Here is a 22935-nt window from a genome sequence, read left to right as displayed (position 1 = left end):
CAAAGATCGAATGTGCTTGTTCCAATCTTTTAGCTCAAGTTGATCTCGATCATCGAGTTTGAAAGCTTTCCCAAAATAGGGTTATTTCCAGTTTTATCTTTCCAAACCGTCAGACAGTCAATCTGGGTGTAGTTTTCCGTACCGGAGCAGTGTGGCGGCGAGCCGCTCCACTGGCCGTCCAGCTGGCACATCCGCGTCGTGTTGCCGATGACGGTACGCTGGCCGATGCAGCTGTAGCGGATGACTGAGCCCACTGTCCGACGGTCGCCGGAGATCTGGGCGTAGGGAGGCATGCTGGGGCGGTCACACAGCACCACTGTCCAATCAGAGCAGAGACGAGAGAAAAGAGACCAATGAGCAAGTGGAACTACTCCAAGAAGTGAATCACTTGTGAATCACTTAGTGGCTCAAAAAAATTATGATAATCAATTAATCATTTTAGTCATTCTTTCAGTAAAATGTTAAACATTTCCAGCTCCTAAAAATTATTTGTTTTATAGTATCCTTGTCTTAACTCTGGATTTTGAACCATTGGTTATTTGAGGACTTCAACTTGGGCTCAGAGAGATTGTGATTGTGGCATTTACCACTATTTGTTTGACATTTCATAGACTAAACAATTGATTAATCTTAAAAAATAAGTCACTGATCATCACTAATGCTATTTGGTTGCGATAATTTGGCACAAAAATGATGTTTAACATAAAGTCTCAAACAGGAAACCAACAGATTCCTTCTTTATGGAAATTAGCTTTAAATAATGATTGTGCTCAGGTGGAGTGGTGGGTGAGAGTTCATGCAGTTTTACCGTCCTCTTCTTTGGTATGTACAAAAAATTGGAAACCATGCAGCGCCACTTACAACCACCCACACTGAGGTACTCACACAGGCACTTGGGCAGGGAGCGGTCCCAGGTACCGTCCCCTTGACAGGAGATGGAGCTGGTGCCCAGCAGGTAGTAGCCAGGGTTACAGCGGTACGACACGGTGGTCTGGAAGCTGTAGCGATGCGGTCCGCTGGGCAGTACCTGCCTGATGCTGTTCTCCACATGACCTGGCTCTGTGCAGTTCACAACTGGAGAAAGGGGGGAAAAGAGAGCAAAGGAGTCAGAGAGAAAAAGACACGTAAGAGTTTTAGGTTAAATTCAACTAATTATCTAACCTGGAAATGATAATTTAATGTTCTTTGACGATTATATGTGAAGTGTTACTGGCAAGAAAGACGAGTTGGGAGGTTTTTCTCTCTCACACAGGGGACATGCCCATTTTACAAGTTTTTTTTTATCCTCCTTTACTCTCTCTGTCCATTCCTTTCCTCATCTACAACTTCCACCCATCCAGCATCCATCCATCCACCCCAATCCAAATGAAGTAGGAGGCAGACTCTGGAAATAAACATTTGCTTCATTAGAGCCAGTCTCCTGCTGGCCGCCGTGGTGCAGAGATGGTGATGGATGGGGAGCTCACAGGAGAAGAGGCACCACGTCAGTTTAGCACCAGATGGAGAGAGTTAGGGAAGGGGAGAATGAGGGATGAGTGAGGAGCGAGGGATAGCGAGAGGAGGGGGGTGCTGTACAGAGTTAGAGAGGAAGAGGCCCTGATGGTGCATAAATGTATTAAAATTCACGACAGAGTGTCAGACTACGTCTCCCACCAGCACCAATCCATCTTGAGAGTCTCAGATACAAGACACAAACCAAAACCTTACAATGCCTCAACAAAGTCTGAGTAACAGTTGCTGTCTAGTCTATACTGTGGACCACAACTAAGTATGCACTATGATGCCAAAACTCTAATGGCTTCTAAAACACTATCCACGCAGCCATTATGCCCCAGTTTGCCTTGCCAGTCTTGCCCCATGAGCGTGCCTTTGCCACAGCCAAAATGAACCCATTGTATGCTAATGTGCCCTAAAAGCTTGCTCATTTTTATGCTCGCAACTTGGCCAGCGCAGCTAAATCACCCCCCAAATACCTATTATAATGTATTCCTTCCAGCAGAGTGCTGACCCATGGTGCCATCATTTACAACTTACCGCATAATAAAGTGCATTTGAAGCAGCGGCGTTCGGCTTCAGCACGAAGTCTTTCTAAGCTTGGAATTCGGCTTTGAATAAAATGTGCTCGGGCAACATTGGCTCAAAAGCGATCCAACAGCCGTCTAAAACGTCTGACCTCCCCGGTACATTTTCTGTGTGTGTGTGGCCCAGTGGGCAGGGGAGAGAGGAAGCGAAAAGGATGAAAGGAAAAGAAGAATAAAAGTGAGAGGGGAAGATGGGGCTGAGGTAATTCATCTCTGTTCCACTCAGAAGTGGAGACCCCAGTCACCCTATCCTCCTCTTGGCCTCCCGCCAAGCAGCGGCCCTGTAAGTGGTGTGTCAGAGTGTGTTTTTTTTTTTGCTGTCCTGTGTCTTTTATCGCTGAAAGACAAATAAACACACACGAGTCCAAAAGAAGGCGGTGTTGTGGCTCTGTTGCTGTGACTCAAATTGGTGGTGATTAGAGGGGGATAGTGAGACTGGCTGGGCCGGCGGTGCTCTCTCCTGCTCCCTGCATTATTGATGGAGCCTACAGACTCTTGTAGTTAAAATCTGGAGCGTGGAAATCATTACCTTTGTCTGTCTGACTGACTCCTACCTCACCCTTACCTTTTTTTTCCTGCCTTCTTCATCTATACGCTATTATATCCCCCTCTAAAAAGAAAAAGCCGATGGTTCGGCTTAGCTAAGGTGAGATGGATGAAGGGGTTTCATCCCAACACTGACTCAGAGGAGGAAGTACATGGCAGACAGGAGAGAGCGCGCCTCATCAAATATGTCCAGAATGCTGTAATTAAGGTGATAAATCTGATTGACAAAAAGACCCCTAAGCTACTTATGTCTCCACATCAACAGTGAGGATAATGTGCCATCAAAACAGACGCCCACACCACCAACACACACCACACAGTCTTGCACAAAATGCATCTCAGAGTCAGAATCTGCATGGAAACAAGGCCAATGCTAATATGATGTCACTACTAGAGCGGAGAGATTTAAGGCGTACGTCTGGGAGTAAAATCTCGCCTGCTTATGCATGCAGCATCCAAATGTACTTCTCCCTTCTTTTTTTTTAGCAAGAAGGATCCCTGCGAGACGTGCGACCTCCTCATCCCTTCATACATGTCTAAAAAAAAACATTTCTCCTCATTTAAAACAAACTCATAAGTCAATCCGTCACCGATTCTGTCACCGCCTTGTCACGTTCAGGGCCCGACCTTGCGAGCGGCCCCTTTCTGCGCCTGTCACAAAGCCCTCAGTTAGCGGGGACTTAGAGACAGACGTGGGTGCCGAGATACATCGCTTGTCGCAAAAAAAAAAAAAAAAACACTGCCAAATTAAAAGTCCTCGCTTCAAAGCAGAGCAGGGTACTTCTTATGCTGAGCAAAAAGCCAGGATGCGGGTCTCCAAAGGCTGCCGTCCTTCACACAAGCTCAAGGATCTTGTGATTGTTTTTTGGCTGTCTGCATGGTTATTAACCAGGTTTGTTGCCCTGATCGACAGGTGAGCCTTAGGGTGCATCAGACGTAGCTGGCTAGGGTAAGAGGAAATAACATCACATGTAAATATTATCCGGAACCTCCACGGACCAAGTGGTTGAGACCGTGGTAATTAAATAATCCAGGCTTCTCTTTGGCTTTTCATTTCAATTTCCCCTAATATGTGTCGTTTAAACTCTCTCTCCCTCCGGGGCGCTTCATCTCTGCTCTCTCTATGATTGGAGTCATCTTCGGTCACAGAACGTATGACCTTGCACAATACAATAGGTAATTTAATACCTATACCTACACAGATGGATGAAAACACAGAACCATACAAGCAAGCACGTGGAAATTAGCACATTTTGTCCTCGTCATGATACATATCAAACAACTTACCAAATGCAACCAACCAACGTGAGAAGTACTATGGCTATGCCTATAAATTGCTTATGTGGCTGTGCTGTGATAATGCATTTAAACATTTTACTCGTTCTTGTATATTAAAAGATGTATGCACATACAGATTTTAGAATTACGGAGGTGTCAGGAGAAAATAATATAATAAATTGTTCTCTCATATTAGTTATTTGTTTGCTCACATGACTCAAATTGCACAAACATTGCTTTTTAAAAATAATTTATGTCTCCAGAGGGATGTATTTGGATGCGAGTGATCGCTTCCCAGCACTGGACGCTTGATGGGCTGCCACTAGACCCTAGACACTAGGCACCGGATTGAACAAACGCTTTCCCTCGTGGGCTGCTGCTCCCGGCTCTCAAACTGGAACTAAAATGGTGGCTTGTTTGGAAACTTTTTTTCTCTTATATTACAAAAATAGTTTACCGAAATGTGTTTCTGAAAAATGTTATGCTAGAAATAAGCCACGCAGTTGCTGAATCTGTCTTTATTTGAGATCAAATGAGTTTCTCGGGAGTTTCCAGAGACGGCAAGTTGCGCCGGATGCCCCTGATTTGCATAAAGTAGCCTAGACTTCAACTTCATGCAAATGAGGAGCGGCCAACGTGACTCCCCGTCTCTCGAACCGCGCCGCTACGCTACCTCAATGCGTTGCACGGCTGCTGACATAGACAATGAATGGGGAGAGTGGAAAGGATGGACCCTGTGGACACGTACCATAACTGCCTACTATACAGCCAATAGAAGACAGGATCAGGCACATATCTTCCATCTGTGCTGGTTCTTTACTGCTTTTTATTCTTTCTTCTTTTCTGCATTTAATCCTTCCATTCATTTGTATATGAGGTTCTCCAAAAAAAAACACCGATGCATTGACTGATAAGCTTGGGCATCTCCTTGACACTTACTTTTACACCTGGGGAGGGCGTTGCTCCACTGCCCGTTGGCCTGGCAGCTAGATTTCACAGCCCCCTGCAGAACATATCCGGTGTTGCAGACAAAGCGCACGACATCGTTTAAGTTGAACTGGGTTCCTTGGGTCATACCGAAGGTAGGGTTACCAGGGTGACCACATGTGATGGCTGGGAAAGGCGGAAAAAAAAAAAAGCATGGTTACACATATGGCGTTCCTTGACAAAAGAAATTCTTAGTCGACTAACAGGCGTACGATTTTGTCGACTAACTGATTAATTGATTTAATCGACAGATCTGTAAAACTGAGTTTCTCCACAAAGAATCACACAAAAGCACCACTTTAAATCTTGTGTTTATCAGAGATGTGCTCCTAAGTTTATTGGAAATAAGTCCTTCAGCGTGAAAAAAGCATAAAAAACAACTAATCGACTAAAGAAATCTTAGTCGACTATAAGACTAAGAGGGGGGCAGCTCTAGTTGCACATTTGCAGAGCAGTTCAATGAAATCTAAAGCTCTTATATCAAATACCTGAATAATCAAGGCCTGGATTAGAAAAGGTAATATCACAACAACAATAACAAAGACCATCCGGAGGTAATACATGTCTGCAGTTATTACAAATCATTGATCAGCAACACTATCAAGCTGAGAAACAGTTGGCAACATTGTTATTCTGAGATTTATTTGTTTTTCTTAGCTTGCTATCTTACCTGTGTTCTGAGTATAAAATGTCAACCTGAATCCTTACTCTGTCTTTAATCATACACTTTACCATCCATAGCTTTACTAATAACTAACTGTTCTCTGTTGGTACTTACGGACACAGACAGGCGTGCGTCCTGACCAGCGGTGATCCTGTTCACAGATTCGCACCGACACCCCGATGAGACGAAATCCTGGGTTGCACTGGTACACAACGCTGCCTCGATAGTTATAATTCTCCCCATTGATCTGTCCATTCACGATGGGCTCCGGGGTGCCACAATGGCCAGCTATGGATGAATGAAGAAGAAAAGAGTCAAGGTCAGAGTCAGACATGGGTTTTTTGGATGACTTTTGAAGCAAATTGGAAGCCTTTATGAAGTTATAATCATTTTTAGGGGGCTGGAGGTCTCACCTAGACACTGGACCTGTGTTCCACTCCAAAGCCCGTTGGACATACACTCTCGTACCCGAGAGCCCACCAAGGTGTATCCTGTGTTGCAGGAGAAAATGGCAGTGGCTCCGTACACAGTCAGGGTTCCAATCTTGTTGCCATTTGGTGGCGTCCCAAGGTCCCCGCAGGAGATGACTGAAATGAGAAAACAATATCATGAGTTACAACCCCATCTGGTCAAAATATGATCAACAATAATACCAATTTGTTTTGGTTTGGGAAACGGTTTTGTTTGGCTTTCATTCACTTTGTTTTGGTTACAAGACGTGTGCCTGTTTAGTTATGTTCTTTTCTTAATACCATACATTGGCTGCAATTATTTTTCATGCTTGACAAATTACACTTTTCTGACAGAGGTTGTTTTTATCTGAAAACAGCAGTTTACACTTACTATCGCAGACTGGCCGTGGATCCGGGTAGTTCCAGGTGCTGTTTGCCTGACAGCGAATGACCCTTTGACCTCGGTAGTAATATCCAGGATCACATATGAGCATCATTATAGCATCGTATTGGTTTTGAGTACCGTAGATCAGCCTCCATCTCCCATGCTCCACAGCAGAGTGGCCAATGTCAGGGCAGGTCACCGCTGAAAGGTCAGAAGATAAACAAACAAACTCAAAAATGTATTTGTGTTTGGTACTCGTTACCTGTCAGGAATATTTGGAACTCATTGTAGGTTACATAGTTGATAAAACTTTAAATTTGCCCAAGTCTAAGAGTTTGTTCTGTTGATAATACTGAATAAACTGACAGTAACAGAAATACTCACGAATACATCTTGGCGGCGCCTCGATGGGGCTCCACCTCCCAGATTCCTGACAGGCCACTGAGGTGGTGACAGGCCCGGCAAGACGAAATCCGGGATTACACTGGTACGTGGCCCTGGCTCCTAGAGAGAAGTCCTGGCCCACAATACTGCCATTAACTGGAGGCACCGGCATCCCACACGACATGACTAGAAGGGAACGAGGGATGCGGCGGGAAGGTGAGAAAAAATGTGGTTTGGTAGAATGAAAGCACAGGTATAGCAAACCATCTTTGTATGCAGAGTGTCTAGCTCACAATAGGCTTCCTGTACAAACAGACTCCCAGAGCCGGCACTGATGTGTCGTAAACATTAGCTCGGGCTGCCATCTGCACAATAGTAAACAATCAAGTCTAGAGAGAGCATGTGCAATTCATGCGGAGATTACACCTGGTACAGACTTGACCAGGCACTAAATGGCTGCCCTGCTGCTCTCGGTTTTCACTTCAAGCTGCTACTATTAATAACTCTGGATGGAAACTAAACTCTTGAAGTAGAAAGCTTTTAAGAGTTTATGTTTTTGTGATGAAATATAAAGGAAATCTGGACACAAACAAATGGATAATTTACTGAAATTGGAAATCAATAAAGACAGTCCTAAAGCATCACAGCCTTGTTAAATCTAAAATAACATTTTTTTTTAAAGCACCTTTAAATGAAAGTCTCCAATAGCCTAGATAGCTATGGCTTTATTTATACTTTTCACTTTAATTTTTTGTGTCAGTCTCAGTTGGGAGTAGGTAATTGCTGTTGTTCATTCCATCACAGAAAAAAAATGAGCACAGTGACAAGCATACAACTGTGACTATAACCCATTAGACTGACATATCAAACAATTGAGCTCAGGTAAACCAAATATCATTAATCTGATGCAATGTTATCTTCAAAGCCATTTGAAGGAATGGTGAAGTGAGCTTCCTTGAAGCGCGCCTAAGGCTGAGAGGCTGTTGGTGATGGCACGCTGTCAGCCGAAATCACACTTTGATCCAAAGCAAATGGATTCAGTGATAGTTTTTTACAATCAACTTGAATCAGAACGACTGAACTTACAAAATACATTTTGCTACAAAAAGGCATTCTTTAACTCTGCACGCCAGTTAGTTAGGCAACGGATCTTATTTTTCTCTGCACAGTTTTTCAGGTTACTTTTGAGAAGTGGGTCTAAATGCTGAATGAGCTCAGTCATGATGATAATATTGACAAAATGTAACTTAGGGTGCTTACACAGCTGTAGTTCAGTTCATTTGGTATGGACCAAGGGAGAAAATGATAGATTGTTGCATTTTAGTTTTGGTCCGGTTCTTGTTCACGCTGACTTTTTACAAACAAACCAAGAGGACTAAACATGAAGTTATACGGACTGACAGGTAACTTACTGATTGTCATCCTGCATCCTCGGGGGGGAATCAAATTCTGGTGACTGACAGAAGTTTATGCAGCACTTTAATGCTTCTGATGTGTATATTTATGTTCTTTAATTAATAACTGATTATAAGCATTATTAGTATTATTAGACTGCAAATTGACCGCATGTTATGATGAATAATAGTTGAGACAGGACTGTACAAAAGCCCCTTTGCACGCTCCCGGATGACTGGTGCGAACGTTGGGGAGCGCACGGACACGCGCCTGAGGCGTATTACTGTGGGATCGCTGTCACACACTTTTTAATGGAGTTAATGAACTGACAAAGCACATGGCGTCGGATACAAGCACAGCAATTTTAACAGCTTTTGACCTATTAACCAAGGAAAATACCCGCGCTGATGTGCTTATATACATATGACCTTAAATATAGATCAATAAGTTCGCTTCCTGCACAGATTTCATGATCAGCAGATGGATTTATTAGTAGTTTAGCTTTTGAAATCATGCTAAAATCACATATCTGCTATCATAAAATTCTGTGGTTGGTTCGTTTTGCTTTCACACCACAAACAAACCTCGCCAGAGTCCAATTGGAAGCGGACCGAGACCAACTTTTCAACTCAGTTTGGCTGTTTGGTCTGCACCAGGGTTCGATTGATAGCTTCCACACCAGCCGAAAGTAACCATAGTAACCGGGAAAACGGAGCAGAGTTTGTTTTAACTGAACTAAATAGGTTAGGCTAATTTTATGTAGATTTGTCTCACTTTAATTAAGAAAAATAACTAGTTTATTTCCAGTATCTGGTTTTCCTAACAACTTCCAACCTTCTCTTCCTTCCTCATGACCTGCTGCTATGATCGGGCCCTCACCTTGGCAAAGTGGCACTGGTGCATTCCACTGGTAGATCCCCTGTGGAGTCCGGGTGCAGGTGGCGCTGCTCTGACCAATAAGCCGGAAGCCCTGGTCACAGCTGAAACGCAGGGTGCTGCCCAGCTTAGTGCCCGTCAGAGTGTGCACTGTGCCATTTACTGGGTTACTTGGAGGGCTGCAGTAGGCCGCTGTGAAAAAATTAGAAGACATAGGTAAAGATATAAATATACATGCCAATAAAATTGAGTGCGACAACCATAAAAACCCAATAATGATGCAAGATGATGCGAGTTTTTGTTGAGGAGGTGAAGGATTAATGCGCCTTCAATAGCACAGAGCCCCGGATCTCTTTTGCATCCGTCTTCCACGCCTGGCGTGGTAAAGGAGGATATGCATTAATACAAGCGTTACAATGCAATCTCTTTAAGGCGAAAACTGCAGACTAGAGAGAAAGGCAAATTGATTAAAGGAAACTAATGTTCTGCAAAGCAAAACAGGAGTTTGTCAGCGGCAGCGTAGGAGGATCATAAAAGTGATGGATACATAATAACAGGAGCAAAGTATCTGTTTTTGTTTGTTGACTAAATTGGTGGCAGCGATAATCATGTCCATAATCATTCCAAATAGTGCCAGCAACAGGTCCATGAATTGCATACAGTGCATAATATGACATCACTACACATCTACTAGAGAATAAATAAGAACACACATTGTGGAAACATTTAATAAAACACTGGATGGATGAAAAGTGGGATTTTCGTCAGTAAGCGTCACTGTAAATTGCAGGTTAACGACTGTTCACAGGAATTTCTAGGCAACACAGTGAACTCCCAGGAACTGCCAATACTGTTGCATCACAATTTAAATGTTTAAATATCGAATATTGTGATGCAACGGTACATTAACCTGATCTGCCAGATGGTTTGTTTGACATTGGAAACTGTTTGGAAAAGGGCAAGGACTTAAAAAAAAAACTACTTGGCAGGTGATTGGATGAACCATCTGTCAATCAAACTCTTGCCAAAGCCAGTGGGAAGAAGAGCTAAAACATATTTTCCATCAAGACGGCCTTCAGTGCCGTTCTTTGCTCTTCTTTCAATGAAGAAATACTCTCCAGTTCTGATATAACTGACGCTATCGCAGCATCTCTAACCTCTTTAGGAGCCGCCATTGTTGTTTAGAACCAACAGTCTGCACTCCACCACTGTCGTTACACACACCTAAATCACGCCCGTGGCTGCCAGTAGCTCCTCACGGTACGCTGATTGGTCCGTGCAATGACTTGCCAAACACAAATGCATCATTTAAAGCCTGACAAGATGGATTTGTCGTGTGATATGTCATCTCGCAATTATCGCGTGATATGTATAATAATGAAAACGGCCTCTCTTTCAAGTCAGCGGGAATTTTAAGCAGCATGCAATCAGATAGAGCTCCCTAACAGTATAAAAAAAGCTAAAGCAATGTCTGTGCTGTAATAAGTATTCAGCATTTATGAGATGTTAGATTTCTTAGTAGATAATAATACACAGTACGTGCACTAGTATAGCATTCGAGTTTGAAACACCTCACATGGGTAAGGAAAAGAACAATGCAATGATATTTAATACGCCACCTGAGCTAATTTACGTTCCTCGGCAAGGCCTTCCTCCTGTCAGTCACTGTGACTGGCGGCTCCTGAGCCACCCTTGAGTTCAATTCTTTCACTTCTATCTGTGTCGAACTCATTTGCCTCTCTCCCTGTGTTCCTCGCTCCTTCCCCTCTCTCTGCCTGTTATAGTATACGGCTTGTCTCGCTGCAATCAGCCCCGCAGCTCAGAGGAATAAGATCTACATTGGCAGGTGACTGGATTGGAATAGATAATAGAGAGGAGGAGGAGAGAGGGAGGAGAGGCGGGGTGGTGATACAGACAAAGGGAGGGACATATGAGCAAAAGGAGATAGTGAGGAAGATAGCCTGGAAGTTGATTGAATTGATGGAAAAAAGGAACAAAATGAGGTGATAGAGGAACAGAGAGAGAGAGATGCAATGGATGCAGAGAAAGAAAGAAGATGGCTGGTTGCTATAGGAGATGTCTGGAAGTTGGTGATGGAATACCGGCCCATGAAGAAAAAAAAATAGATTGATGAACAACACAGCCGAATACATGAATCCGCCCGCGCCATCTGTTTCTTCCACCCCACCAACGTACTACAGAAGGCAACTCCATATTGACCATGGCAACTTGAGGGTTCTCAGCCATCACTTAGTTCGTCTGTCACTTGGCCTGCTATGGCAAAATCCATCATGGCTAAGAAAAGAAAAAAAAAAGAAGTAAAAGAGGCAAAAGAGAAATGACAGAACATCCGGTTGGGGAGACGGAGAGCTCCACTGAGAGGAGAGAGACGATTAGTCAATCTGGCTGAGTGGTGTTGATACAGAACGGAGGGAGCCTTTTAAATATTTACACAGTCATAATTCATAGCAAGTTATGCAGGTGTCGTATACCAACAGATCTTTCTCGGGGAGCGGGACCGAACAGAAGAATAATAAGCAATACAAGAAACAGCAGTTACTAATTCCCTGGCCTGTGCTGCACAGCAAGGAGTGCTGCAGATGCCTGCCGCCCCCGCTAGGTTGTCATGGAGATGGGTCATATTTCTAGCTATTTCAGCTGCAGTTTGGCAGCCCCCGTTATTGGTCTCGTTGGCACAGCAAACCAAAGGCGGCCTCTGATGAGATCGAACATACAACAGTTGTCTAGAAGTAACAAAGTTCTTCTGGTAATCAATTCTAAATGGAAAAAGTTTGTCAGGCTAGTGTGTGTCGGGTGTTTGACTCACCTGAGTAGCGTATGCGAAAGCCTTTGTGGCTGGTGGTGTGATCGAAGGACCAGTGCAGGTAAACTTTGTTAGTGGAGCTGGTGATGCTCAGTGGGTTAGAATAGTTACCACTGAGGGTAATCAGGAGAGGGCTCTGTCTGGACGGGCCTGAGAGAGAAAGAAGACAATTATTAAGAAAATCCATCTTTGAAAGTCTCATGACTTTGTGCAAAAAGAATAAGAGAGCCACTACTTTTATATAAACCACCACTAGCCCTGGGTCTTCAAAATAATGCCCTGTGTTCAATCATCTACACGCATAAATCCGAACAGTAATTTCAAAACAGCATTTTCCTTGTAAATGTAAATTGATAGAAATTCTCATTTTGCACGGATTGATTCTTTTTTTTTTTTTTTTTAAAGTCTGACTTTTGAAATGAATATCATGTCCCCTAATCACGGCTTTTGAGGGATTGTGCTTTTTGTTACACTTGCGGTAAAAAATCAAAAGTTGCTAAGCCTAATTGTGGGGGAAAAAAAAAGAAAAAAGATTTCTTTCCATAATTGGCTTGGCAGCCCCAAGGTTAGCAAATGTCTGTTCCCCTCCACTCGGCAGAAGATAAAAAGCACTAATCAGGAACACTGGTGTGTACGGCCGCCATTTTCTCAGAGCAGCCTGGCAGAGTCGTGCCTCTAATCACATGCAAATGTACGAGGCAGATGTAGATGTTCTGTCACCATGAAAGGGAGCCTGTGTGTGATTTTCTGTTAGTAGATGCAGAGAGCTTTGTCAGGGACGGGAAATTCAGCTGTCGGGCTCATTTTACCCTTTGATTGTGGATATTAGTGAAAATTAGTCTTTGGCCAAGGAAATGTAAGAGGAAGGGTCAATAAATTACTGAACAGTACATGTAGTGGGCATCACCCAGACATGGAATGTAACAGGATCATACTTGCCAACCTTGAGACCTCAAACATATGTAGGATTTCAAAACCAAAGTGGGGGGGTCTGTGGGTAATCTCCCAGAAAATCAGAGTTTCAGAGACTTCTTGTGACTATTAAATAATGAAAATAACAAAATATTAAATAACCAAACTTTTTGTTAAATAGGCCTACTTTTAAATTTAATTCTCAGGAGAGAAAACTGAATAATTCGCCCCTCTGGCATGAACTTGTGTGAATCTCTGGTATAAACTAGGCTAATATTCATCAGTTTTCATTCATTCATTTTTTGTGACTTCTTAAGTATTTCTTTCTCTTAGTATTCTCCATTTCCCTCTCCTTCTCTCTCCCACACTAGAGGCCCTTTCAGACATAATGCGACAGCAGCACCAATGCGCTCTGAAACCCATTATTTCCAATGGCTTGAGACACGTCGGCATTGCTGTGATGCTGTGATGTGTGGCGAGCGCAGTTTAAACCATGCCGTGGTGACGCGAGCAGCTCTCCTCTGCCGGGAAAAGACATTTGCTGTAGCTCTATTGCCGTCCGTCCAGGTGGAAACAGTAGGGCTTACGGCTTATACACGCTTTACAGTGTCAGAAACAGGCTGAGATAACGAAAAGGAAACAAAAAAAGGTGTGAAAAATTGCCATAAATCGGGAGAAATGCGGGAGAATTGTGACCCTGGGTCGGCAAGTATGCTCAGTTAAACTCTTCTAGATCTAGAAAAAAAAGGAAGGTCATAATAATCATAATGCTGCTCAACTAAATGACACGATACTGTATGCTGGTATACATATGTTCACTTTCACAACAGATGCACTGACTCACCATCAAAGATCTCGAGCTCATCAAACTGACGGCTGGTCTGGAAGTGCTCTATAGTGAAGGTGACATTGTAGCCGGGTTCTACTTTGACCACCCAGGAGCAGGACTCAAAATGGGGGAAACCGCTGCCTGGTGACTGGCTCAAGATGACGCCCGTGGAAGCTGTCAGCACCTCATTCATGGGACAAGTCACTGTTGAGAGAAATAAAAGGCAGAGAGAGAGAGAAAAAAAAAAGAATTAATCTGAATTATAGGAATAATGGTTTATGTTTTGCTGTTCTCTGTTGTTTCATAATTGCACACAACTTCTAATGATTCTTTTTTAGTGAATTTAATGTACCTCGAAGCACAAATTGGATTGGTTAGACCCATGTTGTTGTTGTTGTTGTTGTTGTTGGGGGGCAACTCAATGTGACTAAAAGCATAGCTAGGATAATTGTGATGCTGGTCCTGATGCTGTCACAGGAAACAAAGTTGATCCACACAAAGTCAGTCCAGGAAACGACTTATATTATATAATATCACACTGACTTGCCATGAGCATATCCCCTCCTCCTTGCCCATTGTCAGTAAGTGACAGATGTGACGCTAACTTGCCAGCTAACTCTCACATCTGCCTGGAAGCCCTATTGCTGTGGCACGTCCATCCGCTCGTCTCATCCCCCCCCCCCCCACCTGCCATTGGTATTCTTGCGGGACAGCTCAATGACGTCCTTTGACATTTCCTGGTGGTTTCCGTCTGTATTATCAGACGTTACACGGCGCTCCTGTCTGTTGCGTTGCTTGCTGCGAAGCTGTGAAGCCAACCTCTTAATCTGCCAGAGCTGTCTGTGGAACCTCAAAAAACAAACTGTAACATGAAAGGAAGCCAATGCTGCAACAACGACACAATGCAGCTGCTGCATAGTGTTTTTTGCTTCCTATTGTTTTTACTGCTCACCTAATGGGGATGAAGAGGTAGACTGTGAAATAACTCTTTCCACAGCAGAGAAAAATATGTTTTTCTTGTTTGCTTGTGATTGCTTCTTGTAGCTAAATAAGATACCATTAACCTACATTAAGTAAATGTTCTCTTAAAGGTCCCATATTGTGCTCATTATCAGGTTAATACTTGTATTTTGTGTTTCTAATGGAACATGTTTACATGCTGTAATGTTCAAAAAAACATTTTTTTCCTCATACTGTCTGTCTGAATATACCTGTATTCACCCTCTGTCTGAAACGCTCCGTTTTAGTGCATTTAAACGGAATTGCGTTGCTGAGCAACAGTTTGGGGAAATCTTTACTTCCTGTCAGCTGATGTCATTCACATACACTGCAACAGGAAATAAACTGGGACACATTTAGAATATTTACGTTTAAAAACATGTAATGGTCTAAATTGTTATATTTGTGACATCACAAATGGACAGAAATTCTAACGGCTTGTTTCAAACGCACAGTTTCTGAATACGAGCTGTGTGTATTTCTCTTTATATTGAGCGTTTTGATAGTTTAACAGTATTTATATAGCACTTAAACCTGATTTATAATATAAAGGACATGAAAATCTCACTTTTTACAATATGGGACCTTTAATGTTTTTCTACTGTATATCACCGCCTCCTGTATCACAAAGAGTGCTAAGGGCCTACTTTAGCACACATAATAGCATTAACTGTTTTAACACTAACGCCATGCTGGAAATCAACCTGGCTGCTTGATAAGAGCTCTACAATTAACATAAGACCATTTCAGAAAAAAACATACATTAACCTTCTTAAACACCAGCCAGAGGCTTTACTTACAATCACAGCGGACATAACAACACATAATAAGATGCTACAAATGGGATAAACCACTTCAAAGTGCACATGACCAGGTGTTTTTTTGCACGCACGTACATTTTTTGTTTGTGTGTTTGTCAACCAAGTGCAGCGGAAAATCTAGCCAGGGGTGTAAATGCCCCTGTTGTGTGTGCCACAATTTGAATATTGGAGCCTGTTCTGCCTCAGGGTAAGGCAGCACTTGGCACTTGCAGGTCCTTCATTACCGTGTTGAAAAAATACTGAACGCTCCAAATCACATTCTAGCAGCGCCTCTTTTGTGGGACAATGTGTAAACTTGTTTTTGTGTACGTGGTCGGGGCGGTGTGTTTCTGTCAATGCACTGTTGTGTGTGTGTGTGTGTGTGTGTGTGTGTGTGTGTGTGTGTGTGTTTCTTGGCTTGTTCAATCTCCTCTCTGTGTGTTCATAGGGGAAGAGATTATTAAATCCGCAGGAAAAACATTATGGCAGGCAGCCTGGGTTAAACAGCATTTGCAAATAATTCTTAGCATTTTTTTTTTTTACCGAGCTTGGCGTGCCAACTACATGGGATTTATTGCCTCAGGAAATCTCAGATAATGTCAGGTAAGCTGTCACTCACATGCAAAGCATGTTAAAATGAGGCACGTTCCTGTCAACCACAACTTTTTTGCCGTTCATTGTATTTGTATTGGCCACAAACCCAAACCAAATAATAGGACAAAACAAACCCTAAATCTCTGCCAATATTGTTTACCATAGGTCAAAAAACAGTATTTTGGGGGGGGCTTTTTATGTCTTTATTAAATAGTTAACAGTAGAGCAATCACAGGAAATGAAGGGGAGAAAAAGATGGGGAATGACACGCAACAAAGGTCCCCTGCTGGGATCCAACCAGTGAAAAAAACTTGCATTCTCTCTAATAGCCAGCAGGGGGCGACACCTCTGGTTGCCAAAAATACGTCTGATTGTATAGAAGTCTATGAGAAAATTATCCCACTTCTCAATTATATAATATACCATATTACAATTTTTTGCTAGCTTAACTGCAGCCCAAAAAAATCCTTACCACAAGATGGGTACCCCCACAAGCTCTATCCATTAACCAATGGATATCTTCCTTTCATAATGTATTAGTTTAAGAACTGTCAATTGCATCTGCAAACAATGCTAACAGAGAAACATTAGCGGTCATTCAAAGAGCTACCAACCGGGTGATATTCTCGATGTAAATTGATTGTAGATGTATATTTTGATATGTGGAAAAGCAAGTATAAGGGGGTACACACCTAGCCTAGTGTACAATAAGGCCATGTCATATTAATTTACGTTTGAATAGATTAAGTATGATTGCAAAAAACAACAACAAAAAAACTACCTTTAATATCTCTAAACTGGCAAGGGGATTGCTCTTTGCTCCTCTTTCTTTTTTTTGTATATATGTATAATTTTCATATCTGTATGTTTACACCATCTTGAGAGGATGGCAATGAAAAATAAATATAAAGTATTTTCCTCCGCAAATTCCCAAAAGAAGACGTTCACCAAGTCTGTGAAATCATTTACAACCTCGTGCACGTCAGCGAATGTGACTCAAAAGGCTTAAAATCCATCACTGATAGTGAAACTGATTGCGGCGGGGAAGTAGCGTATAAAATCTAAGAGTGAAGTTCATTAACCAATCAATTCTCTGACGACGAGACGTGTGTTGTCGGTGACCTTTCAGAAAGCTCCGACGCGTCTTCAGAACTGCCTTCATCTCGTCTCGGAGGCTGACGGAGAGAAGACAGGCAATGGGGCTCTTATCTATAGGCTGCTACTTATTAAACTAATCCACTTTGAAATGAAGCATCACTCTGTTTGGCTGTAAACAAAAGGGTATTAGGGGACAAATCTGACAGCTGGAAAAAAAGGCAGCTCCGACGCGCAAGGTGAGATCAACATTGATAGGGCTCAAAATGAAATTTCACTTTAATGAGACAAGGAATGGAATAAGCTGGTAGCAGGAACCGCAATCTGTGAGACATCCCCTTCTGTTTGTGTATAAATGGCCCGTGGTATGCAACAGCCTCCCAATAAAAAAAATGTGGTGCAAGACAAGCACAGATGCACACACATCTGTATCCATACACACGCACACACACTCCAGTATGGACGTGCATAACTCCACAATACATCAAGCTTCTAGTTGCTGCCGAGATGTCTTTACTCATGTTGGTATTTAATTAGCATAAGCTGAGGAGCGATAACGAGCTGATTGAAGGGGATGGGCCACAACATAAGCATTAGCGTGGATCAGGACCTAACAACTGCAGGAAGTCAGGGATGACAATGAAGATGTGAAAAAGGGGGCAGCTGTAATCCATTCTGTGGGACTAAAAGAAAAGGGGGCTAGGGCAAAAAAAAATAATCTAGGGGAACAAAAAGGAGATAGACGGAGAGAAGGCGAAGGAAGGCGAAGGGAGGCGAAGGGGACTGAGTGGGATGAAGAAAAGCGAGCTAGCTGGGAAACTAATGTGATGGGTGATTATGCAGGTTTTAACCAGAAATCTGTCTGGGGGATAAACACAGGGATTTGGGATCATCGGAGCTCATTGTGTTCCATTAATGAATTCAAGCCACACTTTGTACTGGCGCTGTTGCATTGTGTGTGTGTGTGTGTGTGATGCTGGAAACTCCCCGTGGTCTCAGCAGACAGCAGATGTAGTTAAGGGCTGTGTGTGTCCAATACAACCCAGTTTAATCAAATAGCAGGCAGATCAAATAATGCGCAAACCAACTGGTTGCTCCAATGGCAGGGAATACAAGAAGAGAGGCTGAACCCGTTTGCCATTGAAGACTGGAAACAACTCTCTGGATTAAATAAAGAAAAAATGAGCGTGTGTCTTGTGTTTATGTGTGTATGGTGGCAGCTTTTATCTTATTGGCCTGTGTGTGTCAGCGTTGGGAGACAGGGGAAAAGGACAGATCTGGGCATTGATAGACACATGTGGGTAAAAAGTGTGTGACAATACATTGTTGTGTTTTGAACCGGCCTCAGAGAAAGACAAGAGAAGAGGGAATAAAGGGTATATATGTGTTACATAAGAAGAGAAGTCTGACGCTATAGTGAGTCAGGGGAGGGTTAGTGAAAGGGAGGAGGGAGTGCAGACGGAGGGAATGCAGAGGATGAGAGAGAGGATACTGGCGCCGAGGGGGCCAAGCAACACTGCAGAACCGCCGGCAGGCTCCAGTGCTGCTCTCTGGTATCACAATGACAACCGCTGCTGTGTAACCCAGACGCATGATTCACCAGTGTGTATGTTTATACAGTATGTATGAGTGTGTGCAGTTGAATGTGTATGTGTGTGTGGGGGGTGTGGGTGCAGCTAGACGCGCGGAGGAGGGCTGTGCTTGTCAGAGCTAGAAGTGGTGATTTGATAGGTGCAGCTGCAGCCGGCATGTCCCCTGCATTTCAATGAGCTGTGCACTTCGTCTCTTCGCTGCCCTCCAACTAAGTCTACCCCCCCTACGTCTCTCTTTCTCGCCTCGCTTTTTAACTCCTGTCCTGCTCTCACTTACTCGCCATCCTTCTGCTCATTTAGCAGCCTCTCCTCTATCTTTCCAGACAGATTTGGTGTTTTTTTTCTTCCCCCCCACACTCAAGAATCCTGCTTATTCAGAGGAATCTCAAACATGTTCTCACCCCCCGTCCAATCTTCTCCTCTTCCTTCATACTTGCATCATCAGTCTGTGGTCTTCTTGCCCTCCTCTCTATATACTCTCAACTTCCCCCTCACTCAACTCCTTCAGCTTTTTGCTATCTGTGGCTCTCCTCTCCATCACCCCCAGGTCTGTCTATGCAGGCAAAGTGACAGCTCGCAGGAAGGAGGAGGAGTATGGTGGAACTGTTTGTCCCCAGTATAAGTGTCTCTCAACACAAGGGGAACAATTAACGGGGCCGCACAAGCCATGAATGAGGTTTACAACTGAAATACGCCGCTAACTGCAAGTACTGACTTTCACTTAGATTTTTACAGCGCGCCGATTTGTTTAACTTAGCAAGCAAAAGCTCTACGCAAAGCGTGAGTTTTTTCCAAATTAAAATACAAAGTAGAGCGAAGGGTTAGCAGACAAAAAGCAGGAAAGGAAAAATAAACGCACACACAAAGGATTTCCCTTATTCCTTTTTTTCCTCACTTGAATTTTGATACTTTCGGTCTCCTCTGTGGGTACTTTGTTCCCCGTCTTTATTATTACCCTACGCATAGCTCCTCTTCCCCTTTCATTGCCCTCTTTCTTTCACCAACTCTCCTTCCTTTTTCATCTCATGCTGAGAGCATTTGTATTTTTTTCCTATTTAGCACCAAATTAGATGCATTTATCATATTCCGCCTACTCTCCCTCGTCCACCACATACCCCCCCCCCCCCCCTCCAAACAGAGAGAGACTAAAAAAAGAAAAAAATAATCAAGAGGTTTTAAAAGAGAATGAAAGATGTGTGCTTGTATGATATTTGGAAGCAGAGAAAAAAACAGAGGGACCCCGCTATGCACCCAGTCTCTTGCCCAGAGGAGAAGCATTGCACACAACATACAGTATTATGATGATGCGGTATGCTGGAAACACTGCACTCATTGATTCCTCTGGGAGGACGATATCTCAGCATGTAGAGAGCGCCACAGCAGCCACCCTCAGCCTCACGGGAGCCAAGTATCATCCGCAGAGATGGAAAGTGCTACCAAACTGATATGTGGCTGCGGCTCCATGACTACAGGCAGAAAAGAGCACCCACGGGAGCCAGAAATAAGGCACAACTCCAACTTGTGCATGAGTCTATGATTAGAGTGAAATGATATTGGATACCTATAACCCCTGCTGAAAATAAACTCGCAGAGGATCCAAATGGCAGAGCAACACAGTGTTTCACCTGTGTTGGGATATATTTGTGGAACAAAATGACTTGTCAGGACCCTCTTGGAAATTAAATGATGCATCTCAAGGGGCTCAATATGAAGTGTCTCAATATGTAGAGAGAAAAGTTGCTATATTTTTGCAAATAGTGCATTTACAGCACTTTAACTAGCAACATTTAACAGTTGCACCTATTGTTTCGACACAGGTGCACTGCGCTGACTGTGTGTTTGGGAATTTTAATGGCCCTTGCTTAAATTACATCTTTGTTTGCTACTATTTGATCAACTGAAATTAAATTTTTTTGGACATCACGCATAAATACATTGTTGCCAAGTAGCCGAAAGACATACTATATTGCACCGACACGTTGACAAACTGTGCTGTGTCTCAATTTGGGTACTTTCATACTCACACTTGCTATTTTGAGTGCATAAGTGCGTTCACACTGAGAAATATGGCAAAATGCAGTGCGCTCTAAGTATGCAGAAGTAGTACTCAAAAGGGTCAAAACATTGAGTGTGGAACGCTGCACACTTTCCACCCTCAACAGTTGCCATCTTCGCTACGTAGTGGAAGGGGTGGGGCAACCAACCTATTTCAAACTTGTGAAAATGGCAGGTGAGGAAGCTGCGGCAGTTGTGAAACGGCGAACACAGAACTATACAAATTTAAATTTTTTTAAACCACTATACTGTAGTCGGACAGAAGCCATTATTTGGGTAGTTTATCCGTATGAATTGAAATTCTGTCGGTATGTGATACGCGATGTCCCTGGCTGACTATCACCAGCTGATCTACCAAGCTTCCGGTGAGTGCATAACGGCAGTGTGCGATTTGAAACAACACTACCCTGTCGAAATTAACGCACTACGCAAATAAGTACATAGTGCTCACAGTGTACTACATGAAAGTCTACTAACGTAAGTATTCAAATTGAGACACAGCATACCTTTTGAGCAAAAAAAATTGTTATTCATTTAGCATTCAACCACTTATCACAGAGGAATTTAACGTCAACACAGACATTTCAGAGCCCTTTTACAGTATTTGCATATTCCATAGATTTTTAGGGATAATAAAAATGGTAAAGCAGGAGGATAAAACGCTCTCCCTTTTAACATCTTGATAATGCTTTCCCTCCTAACTACATTCAGTATGTTTATGACTAGAAGGTCGCAGGTTCAATCCTCGGATTGGCAAGATAAATATGGGCAGGGAAAAATGAAAGAGCAATGCTTTGCCTTTCCCTCCATTCCAACACTGAGGTGCCCTTGAGCAAAGCCCTTAAAGGTGCAGTCAGCGATTCTAATCCAATACACTTTTTTGTCAAATTCAGCGAATATCTCCTCATGGCCCGCTAGCTGTCTGTTCTGTGTGTGCACTGAAAACAAAATCCGGTGTTGATACACAGTCCTGGCTCTGTAAATGGGACGCAAACAAAGTCGACCGAGCCACGCAATACTATTCCAGCCAATCGGCAACATGGGGCGTTGGTGCTCGTGCACAGAACAGGAGAAAAGGCCACGGATGTATAACGATAAACACAGTGGGAGCGAGAGTGACAGTATATCTGGAGGGAGGTATTTGTTGAAATATCAACAATCTTCCTCTCCACCTTTAACCCCCAACTGTTCAAGTGGCACTGCTTCGTGGCCGACTGTGTGAGTGTGAAAGTGTGCCTTTCCGTTGATAAGTTTTCAAGCCTCAGGCATTCACTCACCATCACATGAGGGCGGAGGCCCCTCAAACTCCAAGTGTGTCCCCAAACGGCAAGTCAGGATGCTGTTTCCACTCAACTGGTAGCCTGGAAGACATCGGTAGCGCACTATATCACCTGAACGGAGAGAGATGGAGGAGGGAGAGGAACAGTTAATGGCAGATCAGAGATGGTGGCAACAATCAACAATATGATTGAGACAAGCCAAAATGTCTTCATACACCAGTCAGTGTTCCTTCGCCAGGATATGATGCAGAAGTAATGATGATCCATTGTGTGTTTCGGTGAAAGAAAACATTAACAGTGGAAAAAAAAGTAGCGTAATAAATCCTCACTGGGGATCCTATAGATGAAACACTACGTCAGTGTTGCTGCCTTTGTGTCTCTGAATAATAATGCGGCAAGGAGGTATGCAAATAAACAGATAAGGAGAATTAATCTCCATTGTCTTCTACGGGGGAGAATGAGAGCACCTGCCTCAAATCCCTCTGGCTTTCTGATTATTTTGTCATAATCATTCATTTATACTGCTGCTTCAAAATCCCCTGGGTCATGTTGTTTGGGGTTGAGTCTGCATTCAGTACAATTGCCTTATGGGATGTGTAGTCAGAATCAGAGTCCGTGAACCTGGGACAATGTAAACTGTCCAAGCCAGAATGTGAACTGACAGTGAGATTAACTCATTAAAATGCTACAGTTCCACAAGTCATGATGGGACCGACATCTAATAAAAAATTAGAATAAAAAAAAAAAAAAAAAACGCCTCATAGTTGTATGCCTCCGCCAACCAGTCCAGTTGCAGTTCATGTCTGTCCAAAATGTCATCACTTCATCATTTTATCCTATTAGACCTTTGTGTGATGATGATACTGAATAGCCCTCTTTCTAGTACTGTGTCACAATCAGCTTTCAT

The 22935-nt window shown here is 43.1% G+C and overlaps 1 protein-coding gene across 1 annotated transcript in view; it reads right to left on the bottom strand.

The window, feature by feature from the left end:
- Positions 1–22935, bottom strand: part of csmd2 (CUB and Sushi multiple domains 2) — a 286853-nt gene that overhangs the window by 34177 nt on the left and 229741 nt on the right. Inside the window, exons 47-57 of the mRNA XM_037794153.1 lie at positions 22026–22139; positions 13629–13817; positions 11876–12022; positions 9052–9240; positions 6778–6963; positions 6400–6594; positions 5970–6143; positions 5671–5844; positions 4845–5018; positions 886–1074; positions 143–316 (exon numbers count right to left, since the gene is read on the bottom strand). Of these exons, the coding sequence (XP_037650081.1) occupies positions 143–316; positions 886–1074; positions 4845–5018; positions 5671–5844; positions 5970–6143; positions 6400–6594; positions 6778–6963; positions 9052–9240; positions 11876–12022; positions 13629–13817; positions 22026–22139 (1905 nt within the window). The remainder of the gene's footprint in view (positions 1–142; positions 317–885; positions 1075–4844; positions 5019–5670; positions 5845–5969; positions 6144–6399; positions 6595–6777; positions 6964–9051; positions 9241–11875; positions 12023–13628; positions 13818–22025; positions 22140–22935) is intronic.

Source organism: Sebastes umbrosus, chromosome 15, assembly GCF_015220745.1.
Source record: "Sebastes umbrosus isolate fSebUmb1 chromosome 15, fSebUmb1.pri, whole genome shotgun sequence".
Lineage (NCBI taxonomy): Eukaryota > Metazoa > Chordata > Actinopteri > Perciformes > Sebastidae > Sebastes > Sebastes umbrosus.
The sequence above is the reverse complement of the archived record's forward strand: the minus strand, read 5'-3'. Positions and strand labels throughout refer to the sequence as shown.